At 43.1% G+C, this 20,311-nt stretch overlaps 1 protein-coding gene across 2 annotated transcripts in view; it reads right to left on the bottom strand.

Moving 5' to 3' along the window:
* OTUD7A (OTU deubiquitinase 7A) overlaps positions 1-20,311 on the bottom strand; it is a 174,867-nt gene that overhangs the window by 120,031 nt on the left and 34,525 nt on the right. For both annotated transcript variants that reach the window (XM_064296217.1, XM_064296218.1), the window contains exon 2: positions 13,647-13,829. In XM_064296217.1, coding sequence (XP_064152287.1) covers positions 13,647-13,829 — 183 coding nt within the window. The remainder of the gene's footprint in view (positions 1-13,646; positions 13,830-20,311) is intronic.

Genomic DNA, 20,311 nt, shown 5'->3' with positions numbered 1-20,311 from the left:
CCATGTGACATTGTCAGACTTCAAAATTTCTGCCAATAATTTCCATGTGCAGTATCTCACTGTGGTTTTAATTTGTATTTTTTGATTATTAATAAGGTGGAACATCTTTTCACAGTTTTTGACCATTAGGACTTTTCTTTTGTGAAGATGCGTGTTCAAGACCTTTACTCATTTTTCTATGGATTTGTAGTACTTCGTTATATATTCAGAATACAACTGCCCCTGGTGGATTTGAACTGCTGACCTTCTGATCAGCAGCTGTAGCTCTTAACCACTGCACCACCAGGGTTTCCTTGTCAAAATGTGTGTATTGCAAATACTTTCTTCCATTCTGTGGTTTGCCTTTTCACTCACCTAATGATGTCTTCTGATGAAGTAGATAGTCCAATTTATCTTTTGATAAACAGTGTTGCCAAATTTTGATGAACAATGTAGTCTAATTCTAATGAATGACAAAGTGCAACTTATCAATTTTTTTCTTTTCTGGTTAATGTTTTTCGTGCCTTATAAAAATGTTCTCTTATATCATCACTGAGAAGTCTTATGTTTTGCATTTTAAATTTAGGTCCATAATCCACCTGTGACTGATTTTTATGTACGGTGTGAGATATAAATTGAATTTTATTTTCCTCGTGTGGATATCCAGTTATCCCAGTACTATTTTCTGAAAAGACCATCCTTTCCCTTCTGCTCAGCAGCACCACCTGTGTCATAAATCAATGTCCTCATATGCCTACATCTTTCCGGCCACTTTACTTCATTCCATTGGTCTAGTGTCTGTCCTTCTCTAGTACCACACTGTATTAATTAATATAACTTTTAAATCTTGACATCTGGAGAGCAAGTCTTCCCGCCTTGTTCTTCCTCAAGAGGCTTAAATATTCTTGGCCCTAAAATGAATTTATAAATATAATTAGCTTCTCACCCTCCCCATCCTCCCCCGCAACCTTAAAAGAAAAACCAGTTGGGATTTTGATTGTATAGTATGTATATGTCTACTTGGGAGGAATCAGCATCTTTACAGTATTGAATTTTGCAATTCATTAATGTGGTATATCTCTCCATTTTTAATACTCTTTTTTAATTTCTCTTATTAAGATTTGACAGTGTTATCCACAGATGTCTTGCTAATCTTTTGTTAGATTTAGTCCTACATACTTGATATCTCTGTCCCTGTTTTAAATTGTATCTATGTAAACATTTCATTTCTTTTAGTGTTCTGAAGTGGCTGAAAATCTGATCTCTCATCAAACAACTATGGGGGAATAAAAAGGTCTAAATCAAACTCAGGAAGCAGACCATGGGAAATGAGCTTTCCAGCATGCTAAGAAGCTAGAGGCAGAGCTATTGTTCTGACACCTCAAGGCACAGACTTTTGGTTCACAAACACATGAATTGGCTGACACATCATTTGGTTCCAGAATCCTGGGGGTGTAATGTTTATAAATGTTCTTTTAAATTGAAATGCCAAGATAGTTGGTGTAATTGCTTTCTTATACATAATCCGGGAGTATAAAAGGGATTTGACCCTAACAGCATCCCAAATTGGGCAAGACCTTTCCAAGTAGGAGGAGGATCATGGCAACTATATACTTTTGTGACCCTGGGAGCCCCAAGCTAGGCTCAACCACGTTGCGATTATTTGCCTCTGCTCCCTGACCCCTGACTGCTGATGGAAATTTATACCTCTGGGGATTTAATTTAGAACTTAACCTAAATTTTTAGTGCGTGTTTGTGTGTGCACGTGTGGTCTCTATGGGCATGTGGTCTCACGTCACCAATCTGTTATCTTGTAAGAAATGGCTCAATTAAATCTAAAGAATTTAATTTCCTACAACCAGACCCTATTCACTCTTCCCCTATGTTCACAGAAGATTTTAAAAAGTTAGTAATGTATTCAAATACAAAGAAAAATTTAACAAATTCTATAAATTAGAGAATTTACAGGCCATATTCTATGATTTGATCCTTTATAACTAGAAATCAACAGATTACAATGTCCCCAACAATCTGAAAATCCTACTAAATAAGAAACATTCTTCTAAATAATCCTAGAACCAGAGAGGAAATATAAAATAAAACTTAAAAATAGAGAGTTTAATGGGTAGGAAAACTATTAAAACCTGTAAGAAAAAAAAAGGTGTACTGAAAAAAAAAAAAGCCCTAAATATTTGTATTAATGAAAAATACAAAATAAATAAACTGAAAATTCAACTTAAGAAAATAGGAAAAGAACAGCAAAATTAACCAAAAGAGAGAAAATAAAGTGATATAATGATAAAACGAAATTTTATTATTTATTTAAAAAGTCAAATAAAACGGGGGTAACTCCTTGGCTGGCAAGCACAACTAAGGAAATGAGCAAGAAAGTAAAAATACATAATTATAGGAATAATCCACAGGTACTGAAGACAATATAAGACTATTAAGTGCTACTTTATGGTCTAAGAAATTTGAAAATATGTTGTTTTTGTTAGGTGCTGTAGAGTAGGTTCCAACTCATAGCAACCTACGTACAACAGAATCAAACAATGCCTGGTCCTACCACATTCTCACAATCACTGTTATATCTGAGCCCATTGTTGCATCCACTGTGTCAATTCATCTTTTTGAAATGTTTCCTCTTTTTTGTTGTCCTTCTCCAGGGACTGGTCCCTCCTGATAACATGTCCAAAGTCACGCCACTTTGATTCTAAGGAGCATTCTGGCTGTACTTCTTTCAAGACAGATTTGTTCGTTCTTCTGCCAGTCCATGGCATATACAACATTCTTTGCCAACACCATATTCAAAGGCATCAATTCTTCAGTCTTCCGTATTTCACTGCCCAGCTTTCGCATGCATATGCGACAAATGAAAATACCATGGCTTGGGTCAGGTGCACCTTAGCCCTCAAGGTGATAACTTTGCTTTTTAAAACCTCAAACGAGTCTTTTGCAGCAGATTTGGCCAACGCAATGTATCACTTGATTTCTTGACTGCTGCTTCCATGGACATTATGGATCCAAGTAAAATGAAATTCTTGACAACCTCAGTATATTTTCCATTTATCATGATGTTGCTTATTGGTCCAGTTGTGTTGATTTTTGTTTTATGTTGGGGCGTAATCCTTACTGAAGGCTGAAGTAAGTGCTGCAAGTCCTCTTCGCTTTCAGCAAGCAAGGTTGTGTCATCTGCATATTGCAGTTTGTTAATGAGTCTTCCTCCAATCCTGATACTGCGTGCTTTGTCATACAGTCCACTGGTATTCATATGCAACTCGAACTTGCATATGAGCAATTGATGGTCTATTCTGCTGTTGGTCCCTGGCCTTGTTCTGACTGATTATATTGAGCTTTTCCATCATCTCTTTCCGCAGATGTAGTCAGTTTGATTCCTGTGTATTTCATCGGGCGAGGTCCACGTGTATAGTCATCGTTGATGTTGTTGAAAAAAGGTATTTGCAATGAAGAAGTCATTGGTCTTGCAAAACTCTACCATGCAATCTCCAGCATTGTTTCTATCACCAAGGCCATATTTTCGAACTACCAATCCTTCTTTGTTTCTAACTTTTACATGCCAATCACCAGTAATTATTGATGCATCTTAATTGCATGTTTGATCAATTTCAGACTGCAGAAGTTGGAAAAAATCTTCAATTTCTCCATCTTTGGCACTAGCGGTTGGTTGTAAATTTGAATTATATTCATATTAACTGGATTCCTTGTAGGCTTATAGATATTATCCTGTTACTGACAGCATTTTACTTCAGGATAGATCTTGAAATACTATTTTTGATAATGAATGTGATGACATTCCATCTCAATTTGTCATTCTTGACATAGTAGATCATATGATTATCTGATTCTAAATGGCCAATACCAGTCTATTTCAGCTCACTAATGCTTGTCGTTACGTTGTTAGGTGCCATTGAGTCAGTTCCCACTCATAGCAACCCTAAAGCACAACAGAATGAAACACTGACTGGTCCTATAGCATCCTCACAATTATTGGTATTCTTGAGCCCATTGTTGCACCCACTGTGTCAACCCATCTTGTTGAGGGTCTTCCTCTTTTTTGCTGACCCTCTACTTTACCAAGCATGATGTCCTTCTCCGGGGACTGATCCTTCCTGATAACACGTCCAAAGTATGTGGGACGTAGTCTTGCCATCCTATATCGATAGTTATGCATTCCATTTCATTTTTGATGACTTCCAATTTTCCTAGATTTATACTTTGTACATTCCATATTCCAACTATTAATCGATGTTTGCATCTGTTTTTCTCATTTCGAGTTGTGCCATATCAGCAAATGAAGGTCCTGAAAGATTTACTCCATCTGCATTATTAAGGTCAAATCAACTTCGAGGAGGTAGCTCTTCCCCAGTTAAATCATGAGTGTCTTCTAACCTGAGGGGCTCATCTTCCAGCACTATAGCAGACTCTACTGCTTTATAAGGTTTTCACTGGCCAGTTTTTTCAGAAGGTGTCTGCCAGGTCCTTCTTCCTAGTCTGTCTTAGTCTGGAAGCTCTGCTGAAACCTGTCCACCATGGGTGACCTTGTTGGTACTTGAAATACTGTTGTCATAGCTTCCAGCATGACAGTAATATGCAAACCACCACAGTATGACAAACTGACAGATGGGTGGTGGGAATTAAAGAATTAGAGGGTAAGATAGTTAAAATTACAGAGGCTGAAGAGCAATAAAGCATAGGCTCAAGAAGGCTCAGCACAGTTTAATGAAATTATGGGAAAAGAACAGGACACTTAATATGCATCATGGGATTTCCAGAAGGATATGAGAGAAAAGGAACAGAAACAATATTTGAAGAAATAATGACAGAAATTTCCCCAAGCGAATGAAGAACATGAATTTACAAATCCAAGAAACTCAAAAAACCCTGAACACAATAAATCCAAAGATGTCTACATCATGATACATCATAGTTAGGCTCTCAAAAAGTAAATACAAAGAGAGAGAACTCTGAATGCAGTCTGAGAGAAGCAAACAGTCACAGACAAAAAAAAAAAAAAAACAACAAAGGACCCCCCAAAAGATCAAGTGCAGTAACACTGTGAGCCTCCACGCGCCTGTTGGTTTTTTTGTACTGTGGGGGCATGCATGTTGCTGTGTGCTGGAAGCTATGCCACTGGTATTCAGATAACAACAGGGATACTCATGGTGGACAGGCTTCAGCTGAGCTTCCAGACTACAACAGACTAGCAAGAAGGACCTGGCAATCTACTTCTGAAAAAAATTAGTCAGTGAAAATCTTATAAATAGCAGTGAAACATTGTCTGATAGTGCCAGAAGATGAATCCCTCAAGTTGGAAGGCACTCAAAATACAACTGGGGAAGAGCCACCTCCTCCAAGTAGACTTGACCTTAATGACGTGGATGGAATCAAGCTTTCAGGACCTTTATCTGCTGATGTGGCACAACTCAAAATGAGAAGAAACAGCTGCAAATATCCACTAATAATCAATCACAATATGGAATATACGAAATATGAGTCTAGGCAAGTTGAAAATTGTCAAAATGAAATGGAATGCATAAAGATCAATATCCTAGGCATTAGTGAGCAGAAATGGACTGGTATCGGTCATTTTGAATCAGACAATCATATGGTCTATTATGCCAGGAATGACAAATTGAATAGGAATAGTGTTGCATTCATTGTCAAAAAGAACATTTCAAGATCTATCCTGAAGTACAATGCTGTCAGTGATAGGATAATATCCATATGTCTACAAGGAAGACCAGTTAATTTGACTATTATTCAAATTTACACACCAATTGCTAATGCCAAAGATGAAGAAACTGAAGATTTTTTCCAACTTCTGCAGTCTGAAGTTGACCAAACATGCGATCAGGATGCATTGATAATTACTGGTGATTGGCATGCAAAAGCTGGAAACGAAGAAGGACTGGTAGTTTGAAAATATGGCCTTGGTGATAGAAACAATGCTGGAGATTGCATGACAGAATTTTGCAAGACCAATGACTTATTCACTGCAAATACCTTTTTTCAACAACATAAATCATGACTATACACATGGAACCTGCCAGATGTAATAAACAGGGATAAGATTGAAAGAGACGATGGAGAAACTCAATATCTTTAGTTTGAACAAGGCCAGGGGCTGACTGTGGAACAGACCCTCAATTACTCATATGCAAATTCAAGCTGAAGCTGAAGAAAATTAGAATGAGTCCATGAGAGCCCATGTGAATTTAGAGACCATCTCAAGAATAGATTTGAAGCATTGGACACTAATAACCAGATGAGTTGTGGAATGACATCAAGGACATCATCCATGAAGAAAGCAAGAGGTCATTAAAAAGAGAGGAAAGAAAGAAAAGAACTAAACGGATGTCAGAAGAGACTCTGAAACTTGCTCTTGAACGTACAGAGCTAAAGCAAATGGAAGAAATGATGAAGTAAAAGAGCTGAACAGAAGATTTCAAAGGATGGCTTGAGGAGCCAAAGTATTATAATGAAATGTGCAAAGATCTGGAGATAGAAAACCAAAAGTGAAGAACATGCTCAGCATTTCTCAAGCTGAAAGAACTGAAGAAAAAATTCAAGCCTCTAGTTCAATACTGAAGAATTCTATGGGGAAAATACTAAACGATGCAGGAAGCATCCAAAGAAGATGCATGGAATACGCAGAGTTACTGCACCAAAAAGAATTGGTTGACATTCAACTACTTCAGGAGGTAGCCTATGATCAAGAACTGATGGTCCTGAAGAAAGAGGTCCAAGCTGCAGAAGCTGGACTATATTAAGAAGACTGGGGCATCACGATTGGAGGAAGTTTCATTAATAACCTGTATTATGCAGATGACACAACCTTGCTTGCTGTAAGTGAAGAGGACTTGAAGCCCTTACTGATGAAGATCAAAGGCCACAGCCTTCAGTATGGATTACACCTCAACATAAAACAAAAATCTTCACAATTGGACAAATAAGCAACATCATGATAAATGGAGAAAAGATTGAAGTTGTCAAGGATTTCAGTTTACTTGGATCCACAATCAACACCCATGGAATCAGCAGTCAAGAAATCAAAAGACGCATGGCACTGGGCAAATCTGTTGCAAAAGACCTCTTTAAAGTGTTGAAAAGCAAAGATGTCACTTTGAGGAGTAAGGTACACCTGACCCAAACCACAGTGTTTTCAGTTAGCTCATATGGATGTGAAAGCTGGATGATGAATAAGAAAGACATAAGAAAAGTTGATGCCTTTGAATTGTGGTCTTGGAGAAGAATACTGAATATACCGTGAACTGCGAAAAGAATGAAAAAATCTGTCTTGGAAAAAGTACAACCAGAATGCTTTTAGAAGCAATGATGGTGATACAACATTTCACATACTTTGGACATGTTATCAGGAGGGATCAGTCCCTGGAGAAGGCCATTATGGTTGGTAAAGTTGAGTCTCACCAAAAAACGGAAACACCCTTAATGAAATGGATTGACACAGTAGCTTCAACAATGGGCTCAAACATAGCAACAATTGTGAGGATGGCACGGGACTGGCCAGTGTTTCATTCTTTTGTGCATAGGGTTGATATGAGTCAGAACCGACTCAGCAGCACCTTATAATAACAACAGACTTAAACATATATACAACACTCTACCCAAAACAGCACAATATACATTCTACTCCAATGCATATGGATCATTCTCTAGGACAGATGACAGGTTAAGTCACAAAGTATGTCTTGATAAATTTTAAAAAGATTGAAATCATACCAAATATTCTCTCTGACCACAACGGAGTGAAGCTAGAAATCAGTAACAGAAAAAACAAAAACTAGAAAATATACAAACATATAAAAATTAAATAACACACTATTAAACTACCAATGGGTCAAGGAAGAAATCAAAAGAGAAATCACGAAATTCTTCAAGTCAAATGAAAATGAAAGTACAGCATACCAAAATTTATGGGATACAGCAAAGGAAGTACTCAGGGGGAAACTTATGGCAACAAATGCCTACATGAAAAAAGAAGACCTCAAATCAACAGCCTAACTGGACAATTCCAGGAATTAGAGAAGAGCACACTAAGCCTAAACCTACCATAGGAAAAGAAATATCAAAGATCATAGCATAAATAAATAAAATTGAAAACAAACAACAGAGAGTCAATGAAACCAGAAGCTGGTTCTTTGAAAAGATCAATAAAATTGACAAAGCTTTCGCTAGACTGGCAAAGAAAAAAAGAGACAAGATGCAAGTAACCACAATAAGAAATGAAACAAGGGACATTACAATTTACCCGATACAAATGAAGAGAATTATGACAGTGTCTTAATCATCTAGTGCTGCTATAACAGAAATACCACAAGTCGTTGGCTTTAACACAGAGAAATTTATTTTCTTACAGTCTAGTAGGCTAGAAGTTCAAATTCAGGACATCAGCTCCAGGGGAAGTCTTTCTCTCTCTATTGGCTCTGGAGGAAGGTCCTTCTCATTAATCTTCCCCTGGACTAGGAGCTTCTTTGCACAGGAACCCCAGGTCCAAATGATGCACTCTGCTCCCAGTGCTTCTTTCTTGGTGGCATGAGGTCCCCCCCCCCTGCTTGCTTCCCTTTCCTTTTATCTCTCGTAAGATAAAAGGTGGTGCAGGCCACACTCCAGGGAAACTCCCTTTACATTGGATCAGGGATGTGACCTTAGTAAGGATGTTACGATTTCACCCTAATCCTCTTTAACATAAAATTACAATCACAAAATGGAGGACAACCACACAATACTGGGAATCGTGGCCTAATTAAGTTGACACCTATTTTCGGGGTACACAATTTAATCCATGATATTCAACCCTTTGGCCCCCCAAAATTCATGTCCTTGCTACACCCCATCATATTGTAGCAAAAGTCTTAACTCCAAGTCCCAAATCTAAAAATTCCTCTTAATCTTTGAAATCGAGAATACAAGTTATCTCCTTCCAAAGTACAATGGCAGAACAGGTACAAGCCAGACATTGCTATCACAAATGGGAGAAACTGGAGGGAAGGAAGGCATAACAGGCATCAAGCAAGTCAGCAGAACACATTACATTAGCCCTCAAGGCTTAAAAATAATTTTCTGTTTTCTGACAGCATTTACCCAGTGGCCCTGCCCTCCAGACTCTGGGTATTGGCCACACTCTCCAGATTCTGAGTGGAGGCCCCTCGGCTTCGAGCTACAGCTCTGCCTTTCAGGCCCACTGGGATGGCAACTCTGTTCTCTCGGCTTTAGGTGCACTTTTCTCCTAGTCCATCTGAGCGGCGATTCCAGTCTTAGAAACACCAGAGGCCGTGGGTCCACCCTTTGCAACCCCAAAGTTTGTGGCCATACCTTTTGAGACTGAGGCAGCTTGGCTTCCTGTGTTTCTTTTCTCTTCAGCTTCAGCTTCCTGGTTCCTTGACATCTTGGCCCTTAGGCCTCACGCCTGCCTCTGCCCTGCTGGGGCAATTGTTGTAAAGCTCTGTAGCTCCACTGATAAGTGCCTGGAGGCACCCCACTCTGCCAGTAAACTTTGGCTGGAAGGCACAAAGCTCTCTTGCTCCATGGGTCAGCAAGCCTAGCTCCACCTATCAGTGTCCAGAGGCACCCCACTCCACCAGGAAGCCTCTTGTGCACTGGAACTTAGCTCTCTCACTCCGTGGGTCAGCTCCAGTGCTGTGCTGTGCTGGTCTCCTGGTTTCACTGTTTCAGGTCCTCTATTGCTGCGGGTCCTCGCCTGCTGCTTCTCACCATCTGTGCCTTCTCCGGTGTTAACAGTTCTCCTCACTTCCTTCTCAGCTCTCTATCCATTCACAGTTTCAAAACCACTTCTACATTTGAGGTATCTGTTAGAGCAGCACCCCAATCCTGTTACCAAATTCTGTCTTAGTCATCTAGTGCTGCTATAACAGAAATATCAGAAGTGTATGGTTTTAACAAAGAGAAATTTATTTTCTCACAGTCCAGTAGGCTAGAAGTCCAAATTCAGGGCATCAGCTCCATGAGAAGGCCTTCTCTGTCAGCTCTGGCCTTGTCATCAATCTTCCTGTGGACTAGGAGTTTCTCTGCACAGGAACCCTGGGTCCAAAGGACATGCTCGGCTCCTGGAACTGCTTTCTTGGTGGTATGAGGTCACCCCTCTCTGCTTGCTTCCCTTTCATCTCCTGTAAGATAAAAGGTAGTGCAGTCCACACTCCAGGGAAACTCCCTTTACGTTGGATTATGTGACCTTAATAAGGGTGTTACAATCTCACCCTAATCTCCTTTAACATAAAATTATAATCACAAAATGGAGGACAACTATAATCATGGCCTAACCAAGTTGACACATATTTTGGGGGGACACAATTCAATATATGACAGATGGAATATTATGAACAACTTTGTGGCAATAAAATGGATTAATCTAGATGAAATGTACAAATTATTAGAAGCAAACAACCTACCAAAACTGACTTAAGAGGAAATAGAAAGTCTCAACAGACCCATAGCAAGTGAAGAGATTAAATTAGTGATCAAACACCTCTCAACAAAACAAAGGCCTGAACCAGATTTGGTCTAGGGGACCCAAATCTGGGGAATTCTACCAAACATTTAGAGAAGAATTTACAGCAATAGTGTTTAAACTCTTCCAAAAGATTAGGGTGGAAGGAATATAAACTACCCGCTGGGAGAATATTTTTGGAAACCATATATCCGAGAATAATCTAATAACCAAAATACATATAAAACTTTGACAACTTAACAACAAAAAGGCAAATAACCCAATCATAAAATGGGCAAAGGACTTTAATAGACATTTCACCAAAGAGGACGTTAAAATGGCCACCAAACACATGAAAAGATGCTCAGTGTCATTAGCCACCAGAGAGATGCAAATCAAAGCCACAATGAGATACCATTTCACTCCCATTAGGATGTCTAAGATTAAAAACACAACAAAACAAAACAAAAGCTACAAATAACACATTTTGGTGAGGATGTGGGGAGAATGCAACACTTACCCATTGCTGGTGGGAATGCAAAATGGTACAGCTGTTGTGGAAAACAGTGTGGCAGTTCCTCAAAGAACTAAAAATAGTACTACCCTATAACCCAGCAATTTCACTCCTAGTTATATATCCAAAAGACTTAAAAGCCGACACCAAAAAAAAGAGACTCTTACACCAATGTTTATTGCCAAAAAATGGAAACAACCTAAATGCCCATCAACAGACGACTGAATAAACAAAATGTGGTACATACATACAGTGGAATACTACTCAGCCAGTAGGAGAAACGAAGCCTTGATGCATGCTACAGTATGGATGGATCTTGAAGATATTATGATGAGTGAAATAAGTCAATTACAAAATGATAATTATTGTATAACCTCACTTACATAAAAACACAAGAAAAGGTGAATGTACAGAGAACAAAATTTATCAGTTGATACCAGGGGTGGGAGGAAGAGGAAAAAGGGGGTTAATGGTGATAGAAAAATCCCATTGTTTAAGGGTAAGGATGCACAGCGGATTATTGTAATTCCTATCAATAAGTTGTACTTGTGTAAAAAATTAAATTGGCAAAAGTTATGTGACAGATATATTTATAACGAGGACAAAAAAAAAAGAGTGGATAGGATAGGAGGGTAAGAATGATTGCACAAGTCAGAGAATGTAATCAGTATCACTAAATTGCACATGTAGAAACTGTTGAATTGGTGTATGTTTTGCTGTGTATATCCTCAACAACAACAATAACAAAAACAAAATTTAGGAAAGATAAAGGTATTTAGCATTCAAAAATTGAAAAAAAAATCTGTTGGGATCTTAACCCCTATACCTGTGGATGTAATTTTTTTTGTAAACATGGTTTTCTTTTTTGTGTTAATTAGATCGTACCCAAGTAGGGTGAGTTCTAAATCTAATCGCATCTGTGTTATAAAATGAGCAGATTAGACAGAGACATGCACACATGGGGGAACACCATGCCACATGAGGATCATCTACAAACCAAGGAACCAAGGAACACCGTGGACTACCTACGAGGAAGGAATCAATGTGGCTGAGACCCTGATTTCCGTTTTTAGCCTCCAGAACTGTAAGAAAATAAATTTCTTTTCTTTAAAGCCACCCACTTATTATTTTTCTGTTACAGCAGCACTAGATAACTAAGATAGGTTAAAAAAAAAAAAAAAAGATAGGTAGCTATAGATAATTTGTGTGTGTCTGTATGTGCACATATACATATACACACACATATATATTTGTTCAGTGTCTTAATTATGAAGAGCTACTACTATAAATTGACAAGAAAAAGGCAAGTGAACCAACAGAAAATTGGAAAAAGGATGTGAAGAGGCAACTTACAGAATGGGAAATCCAAATGGCTAATGAGCAGATGGAAAGATGAAAATTAAAAGAAGATACGATTTTTCACTTCAGAGCAGAAAAAAAGCTGTAAATACAAGAATGCAGGGAAATATCCATTTTCATACATGGGGAGCTGAGTGTGTTTGGGAAAAATAATACTGAACTTTCAATAAGAAATACACATATGTTGGCACAGCAAACACATGTTTGGAAGGCTACCCTCCTAAAACAAAGAAGCTCCCATGTCTGTAATACTACAGGTGTGCAGATGACTATTTCAGCAGTATTTGTTGTGGCAAAACAAATCAAAGCAGCAGAAGAAACAATAAAAACTCCGGGACAAGACAAATACTGGTAAATGAAGAGTGCTTTAAAGATTATGGTGTGCTGTGGAAAAATATGTAGCTATTAAAAGCATAGAGTCCCTGGGTGGCGCAAACGGTTAAGCGCTCGGCTACAAACCAAAAGGTCGGTGGTTCAAATCCACCCAGAGATGTCTCAAAAGAAAGACTTGGCGGTCTACTTCCGAAACATCACAGACATTGAAAACCCTGTGAAGTTCAGCTCTGCTCTGATGCACGTGGGGCTGCCAGGAATCTGAGCTGACTCGAGGGCAAATAGCTTGGTTATTAAGAGAAGACGTTGAAAAACGTATCTACTTAAAACAGAGAAATGTTCGTGGTCTCAGTGGAACAAGCAGGTGGCAAAGTATTACGTGCATTTTCTCTGAGGTGTTTGCATTTTGAACCAGAAGGGCTAGAGGGGCAGAAGGAGGCAGACCAGCGTTGGTTACTACTTTAGGGGGGTGAAGTGGGGTAGGGGTGGAGGAAAAAAACACTTCAGTTTTCTTTATGTATCACTGTATTGCTTCCTGTGTTCCCAGAAGCATACCTTACTTTTGTAATGAAGAAGAGGATAGAGATACCCGGGCACATGGGACAACGAGCGTGATCTTGAGCAGATTCTGTGACTACACTATTTGGGAAATAACTGAAGGAACTAGAGATGTTAAATCTGGAAAAACCAGGACTCCAGGAGGATTCCAATATGTTGGTCATTAACCACGTAAAGCACTGTTGTGTTTCTAAGGAACTGGACTCACTCTCTGTTTTTCTGAGGCAAACGTAGGAGCTAGAATGGAATCTGCAAAGGACATTGCAGCTTAGAATGAGGGATGGCGCACTAAGAGGCCAGCATGTCTGCTGCTGGGAGGGGACAACCTCGCCCATGTCTGCACCACCCCACACCACTGCAGGCCAGGGCACGCTGGCCAGGATCAGCCCAAGGCTCAGTCTCTCGGCCGGCCAGTACCTTGGGTGATGTCGTCCTGCCTCTGCGGGCAGAGCTTCTCCACCTTGTGGCTGGGTGGCGGCGGGTCTCGCTCCGGCTGCTTGGGGCACCTTCCCTCATTGAACACATGTGGCAGGTTGGTGGTGTGCACCTGTCGGAGTTGCTCATAGTCACTCAGAGCGGCAGTCAGGTCCCAGTTTTTGCCTGTGGACAGGAAGGGACAAGAGATTACAATGCTATCACATTAACTATGGCCTTCTCATAGAAAATAACTGTGCAAAAATGTTTGTCATTAGCAAAAATGGTTTCTTCCTGACAATCGTTCTTGCTTTTCAGAGGAGAAATGGCCTGACCCACAATCTCTGAAAGTGGGGTTCGAAACCATGACTGATGTCCATGTGAAGTGTGTGACTATGTCTAGTTTCTGCATCCACTTCCTCAGCTTACAGCAGCCAGCGGCCCAAGTGGCTGTGGGAGCTGGGGCAGGGACAGTGGGAGAAGCGATTGTATGTGACTCACTGTTGATTCTTGCCGGTCTCCAGTTTGCTGCTGCTTTCCTCTGCTCCACGATTGAGTCCCTCTAAGCCAAGTACCATTTCCTTGTTTATTTCTTGTATTTGTGAGGAAGGTTGGAACTGATGGTCTATTTATGCCGCCATCTTCCCAGAATTCCTCCATGGGTGATGATTTGACAAAAGGGGAGGACAGTGCTGGAGAGCTCACTGCCAACTCAGTCACTGCCTGTCCCTTCATCCTCCCCTTCATAATGGGGAGAAGCCTGAATGGCACTCCCCAGATTGTCTTTCCTAATAAGTTCCGAGTTCCCAAATGAGAGGCACTCAAGTGAGACTTGGAATGCAGCAAGATGAGAACGCTTATGCCCTGGGGCCAGCTGGAGCGGAAACACGGGCAGCTCCTGGCTGAGCTCCAGGGAATGCCCTCCTCAGTAGCTGCCTCACAGCTGCCTCTAGGAGCCGCCTTGGAAGGATCTGCTTCAGCGCGGTGGGCAGCCGGCATCAGTTTGTCTGAATGACTGGGGCATGATTGGGGCCCTGTGGATATTTTTAACATTAATATGAATTCATTGAAGAAAACCAAGAAAATGCTATCAATATGTTGTTTATTATTGCATATTTTGGACTTTATATAAATAATTTCAGACTGTATGAGTCTCTAGGAGCTTTCTTCTTTCTGTCAATAACATGTCATTGAGAGTCATCAGCGTTGCTGTATGTAGTTTAATTTTCTGTGGTTGTGTAATATTCCATTGTTTGAATAGACCCCAGATTTACTTGTTCTTTCTGCTTTAGACAAACATTTGGTTTGTTTCTTGTTTCTGCAGTTATGAACAGGGCAGCTGCGTATATTTTAAATAGGGCTCCTTGCATATAAGCTGGCACTTCTCTAAGGCACAGAGGCTGGAAACACCATAGTCTTCCCAGCAGAGGGCAGCATGGGCCAGAGGGCTTGACCAGAGAGGACCACCATGATGCTCTCTCAGATGAATCAAAAAAAAAATCCATACGTAATTTGCTTTTGAAGTCTCAGATGGACTTTTTAAAAATATAAAAGAGCAACAAGTGAATTCAAGGGCCATGTCACATTCAGTTGCACCCCTGCCTTCTCCCGGATGTCTAAAACCCTACCATTGCCTCAGTGGAGGTGAGACCCATGGGTGCCATCACGTCTGGATTAAACCCCATGTCCCAGAAACCCATAGTTCATCTGTGGCTCGACCTTCTTCTCCTGGGCTGAGTCCTCTTCTCTGTAGCCAGCCTGAAACCATGTACTAAGTCAGCAACAGAAATAAAGTCTGCCTCAGAGAGCAGTGGAAAGCCTTCCTTCTATTTTATAATGGTGCTTTTGAAAGAATCTGAACACCAATTTTAATAAAGTCAAAGAAAGTTAAGACAACTGTCGAAATAAGAGCTGCTCAGTCTTGAAAATTAAGTGTTCTCTGCTGAGGTTCACAGGCAGCCTGTGGGTACAGATTTACGGGTGCCTCTCCGCCCTGAGTGTGGTTCTCCCACCCTCTGCCAGAGATGTGCATGATATTTAAGAAGAAAATCTACTTCTTTCAGTTAAACCATTTCAGCTACCAATTCCTGAGGCAGCTGTCTAAAACCGAAATCACACTAAATTCTGAAGATCTGAGGAATAAAACTCTGCCCATTTCTTGTATATTTGCCAACCTGGCTTCCTGGAGGAACCTTAATTCATTACTTCTAGAGAAGGCCTTCTAGCTTGTTCCATCCAATTTTACCTACAAGCAGACTAACTCCCTCCCACTCCCTGTATATGTACTCCAAGGCCGGTGATGGAAATTGCTGCAAGCTGATGGAGTTCAGGACACACACCCAGCCAGGTTTTTCCCTGGGAAGCAGGGGTCCTGGAAGAGGGCCGCATCTGCCCATTGAGCAGCCTAGCCCAGAGCACAGTCACACGGCTGGCAGTGGACAGTGACCATCCATGCAGCTGAGAGAGGCTGCTTGACCTCCTGGGGACTTCTCTATTTGTTCAGATTGAACCAAATCCCATTGTGACTTTATGTCAACAAAACACCCAAATCATAGCCATGCAGAGATCAGGATTCTGCAAAGCCGCACTCCCTCCCCAGGTTATCTGGTAAGGAAGGGGATGAGGATATTTACAGATCTGTGCTGTATATGACTGTAGGGCCAGAAGGCTGCACCCACCTAAAAACCTAGGGGGCATGTTATTGCATTAAACAGAATGAGCACAGCCACACAGGTCACCCACTGATCCACAGACACCACAGCCACACAGGACGCCCAGTCATTCTTAGACACCACAGTGCAACCGCAGTGTCTATAAATGAGCAAGGAGTCCTGTGCAGCTGTGATGTCTAAGGATGAGCGGGGTGTCCTGTGTGGCTGTGGTGTCTGAGAATGAGCAGGGTGTCCTGTGTGGCTGTGGTGTCTGAGAATGAGTGCGTGTCCTGTGTGGCTGTGGTGTCTATGGATGAGCAGGGTGTCCTGTGCGGCTGTGGTGTCTATAGATAAGCAGGGTGTCCTGTGCGCCTGTGGTGTCCATGGATGAGCAGGGTGTCCTGTGCGGCTGTGGTGTCTAAGGATGAGCAGGGTGTCCTGTGTGGCTGTGGTGTCTGAGAATGAGTGGGTGTCCTGTGTGGCTGTGGTGTCTATGGATGAGCGGGGTGACCTGTGTGGTTGTGATGCCTATGGATGGACAGGGTACCCTGTGTGGCTGTGGTGTCTATGGATGGTCAGGATACCCTGTGTGGCTGTGGTATCTATGGATGAGCAGGGTACCCTGTGAGGCTGTGGCGTCTATGGATGAGTGGGGTACCCAGTGTGGCTGTGGTGTCTATGGATGAACGGAGTGTCCTGTGTGGTCGTGATGTCCATGGGTAAGCTGGGTACCCCATGTGGCTGTGGTGTCTATGGATGAGCAGGGTACCCAGTGTGGCTGTGGTGTCTATGGATAAGCGGGTCCCCTGTGTGGCTGTGGTGTCTGAGAATGAATGGGTGTGCTGTGCGGCTGTGGTGTCTATGGATGAGCAGGGTGTCCTGTGTAGCTGTGGTGTTTATGGATGAGAGGGGTGTCCTGTGTGACTGTGGTGTCTATGGATGAGCAGGGTGTCCTGTGTGGCTGTGGTGTCTATGGATGAGCAGGGTGTCCTGTGTGGCTGTGGTGTCTATGGATGAGCAGGGTGTCCTGTGCACCTGTGGCGTCTATGGATGAGAGGGGTGTCCTGTGTGGCTGTGGTGTCTATGGATGAGCAGGGTGTCCTGTGTGGCTGTGGTGTCTATGGATGAGCAGGGTGTCCTGTGTGGCTGTGGTGTCTATGGATGAGCAGGGTGTCCTGTGCACCTGTGGTGTCTATGGATGAGAGGGGTGTCCTGTGTGGCTGTGGTGTCTATGGATGAGCAGGGTGTCCTGTGTGGCTGTGGTGTCTGTGGATGAGCAGGGTATCCTGTGTGGCTGTGGTGTCTGTGGATGAGTGGGTGTCCTGTGCGGCTGTGGTGTCTATGGATGAGTGGGTGTCCTGTCTGGCTATGGTGTCTATGGATGAGCAGGATACCCAGTGTGGCTGTGGTGTCTATGGATGAGCAGGGTGTCCTGTGTGGCTGTGGTGTCTATGGATGAGCAGGGTATCCTGTGTGGCTGTGGTGTCTATGGATGAGCAGGGTGTCCTGTGTGGCTGTGGTGTCTGTGGATGAGCAGGGTATCCTGTGTGGCTGTGGTGTCTGTGGATGAGCAGGGTGTCCTGTGTGACTGTGGTGTCTATGGATGAGCAGGGTGTCCTGTGTGGCTGTGGTGTCTATGGATGAGCAGGGTGTCCTGTGTGGCTGTGGTGTCTATGGATGAGAGGGGTGTCCTGTGTGGCTGTGGTGTCTATGGATGAGCGGGGTGTCCTGTGTGGCTGTGGTGTCTGTGGATGAGCAGGGTATCCTGTGTGGCTGTGGTGTCTGTGGATGAGTGGGTGTCCTGTGTGGCTGTGGTGTCTATGGATGAGCAGGGTATCCTGTGTGGCTGTGGTGTCTATGGATGAGCAGGGTGTCCTGTGTGGCTGTGGTGTCTGTGGATGAGCAGGGTGTCCTGTGTGGCTGTGGTGTCTGTGGATGAGCAGGGTGTCCTGTGTGGCTGTGGTGTCTGTGGATGAGCAGGGTGTCCTGTGTGGCTGTGGTGTCTGTGGATGAGCAGGGTGTCCTGTGTGGCTGTGGTGTCTGTGGATGAGCAGGGTGTCCTGTGTGGCTGTGGTGTCTGTGGATGAGCAGGGTGTCCTGTGTGACTGTGGTGTCTGTGGATGAGCAGGGTGTCCTGTGTGGCTGTGGTGTCTGTGGATGAGCAGGGTGTCCTGTGTGACTGTGGTGTCTGTGGATGAGCAGGTGTCCTGTGTGGCTGTGGTGTCTGTGGATGAGCAGGGTGTCCTGTGTGGCTGTGGTGTCTGTGGATGAGCAGGGTGTCCTGTGTGGCTGTGGTGTCTGTGGATGAGCAGGGTGTCCTGTGTGACTGTGGTGTCTGTGGATGAGCAGGGTGTCCTGTGTGGCTGTGGTGTCTGTGGATGAGCAGGGTGTCCTGTGTGGCTGTGGTGTCTATGGATGAGCGGGGTGTCCTGTGTGGCTGTGGTGTCTGTGGATGAGCAGGGTATCCTGTGTGGCTGTGGTGTCTGTGGATGAGTGGGTGTCCTGTGCGGCTGTGGTGTCTATGGATGAGTGGGTGTCCTGTGCGGCTGTGGTGTCTATGGATAAGCGGGTCCCCTTTGTGGCTGTGGTATCTGAGAATGAATGGGTGTGCTGTGAGGCTGTGGTGTCTATGGATGAGCAGGGTGTCCTGTGCACCTGTGGCGTCTATGGATGAGAGGGGTGTCCTGTGTGGCTGTGGTGTCTATGGATGAGCAGGGTGTCCTGTGTGGCTGTGGTGTCTATGGATGAGCAGGGTGTCCTGTGCACCTGTGGCGTCTATGGATGAGAGGGGTGTCCTGTGTGGCTGTGGTGTCTGTGGATGAGCAGGGTGTCCTGTGTGGCTGTGGTGTCTGTGGATGAGCAGGGTATCCTGTGTGGCTGTGGTGTCTGTGGATGAGCGGGTGTCCTGTGCGGCTGTGGTGTCTATGGATAAGCGGGTCCCCTTTGTGGCTGTGGTATCTGAGAATGAATGGGTGTGCTGTGAGGCTGTGGTGTCTATGGATGAGCAGGGTGTCCTGTGTGGCTGTGGTGTCTAAGAATGAGTGGGTACCCTGTGTGGTTGTAGAATCTATGGATGAGTGGATAAGCTGCACAGGACACCCACTGTGGGTAAGCAGATGACCTGTGTGGCTGCAGTATCTACGGATAAACAGGTGGGCAATGCACCTGTAGCATCTAAGGATAAATGGGTGAGAAGTGTGGCTGTAGGGGTTACAGAGGAGCAGGCAGGCTGTGTGGCTGTAGAATATATGGATGAGCAAGTGGCCTGTGCAGCTCTAGCGTGTATGGATGTGTATGTAGCTGTGTGGCTATGGTGTCTACAAATGAGCAGGCAGACTGTGTGACTGTAGTGTTTATGGATAAATGGGTGGGCTGTGTGGTAGTAGTGTCTATGAAAAAATAGGTGGCCCATGTGGCCCATGTGTGTCTACAGATAAACGGGTGGGCTGTACAGTTTAGGGTCTACACGTGACTGAGGTATCCTGTGTGGCTATAGTGTCTATGAATGAGCAGGTGGGCTGTGTGGCTATTGTGTTTACAGAGGAGCGGGCTGTCTATGCGGCTGTAGTGTCTACGGATGAATGGGCAGCCTGTGCTGCTATAGTGTCTATGGTTGAGCAAGTTAGCCTGTGTGGCTGCAATGTCTACAGAGGAGTGGGCGGCTTAAGTGGCTGCAGATGAGTGGGTAGCCTGTGTTGCTATCGTTTCTATGGACGAGTGAGCAGCCTGTAAGGCTGTCGTGTCTATGGATAACTGAATACCAGCGGACGGGAATCTTGGGGAAACATCTTTAGAATTTTGTCTACGACAGCCCCTCAGTCCCTCAATCTGAGGCAACCATGGATCTCGATATTACTTTTGTATATTCTTGAGCTTCATATAAATGGAATCACACAAAAGAACTCTCTGTCTGATCTTCTTCACTCAGAATAAGGTCTGTGAGATTCATTCATGTAGCATCCATCAATAGTTCATTTCCTGTTATCACTGAATAATATTCCCTTGTATGGATACACC

Source organism: Loxodonta africana, chromosome 13, assembly GCF_030014295.1.
Source record: "Loxodonta africana isolate mLoxAfr1 chromosome 13, mLoxAfr1.hap2, whole genome shotgun sequence".
NCBI lineage: Eukaryota > Metazoa > Chordata > Mammalia > Proboscidea > Elephantidae > Loxodonta > Loxodonta africana.
This window is presented reverse-complemented; position numbering and strand designations above follow the sequence as displayed.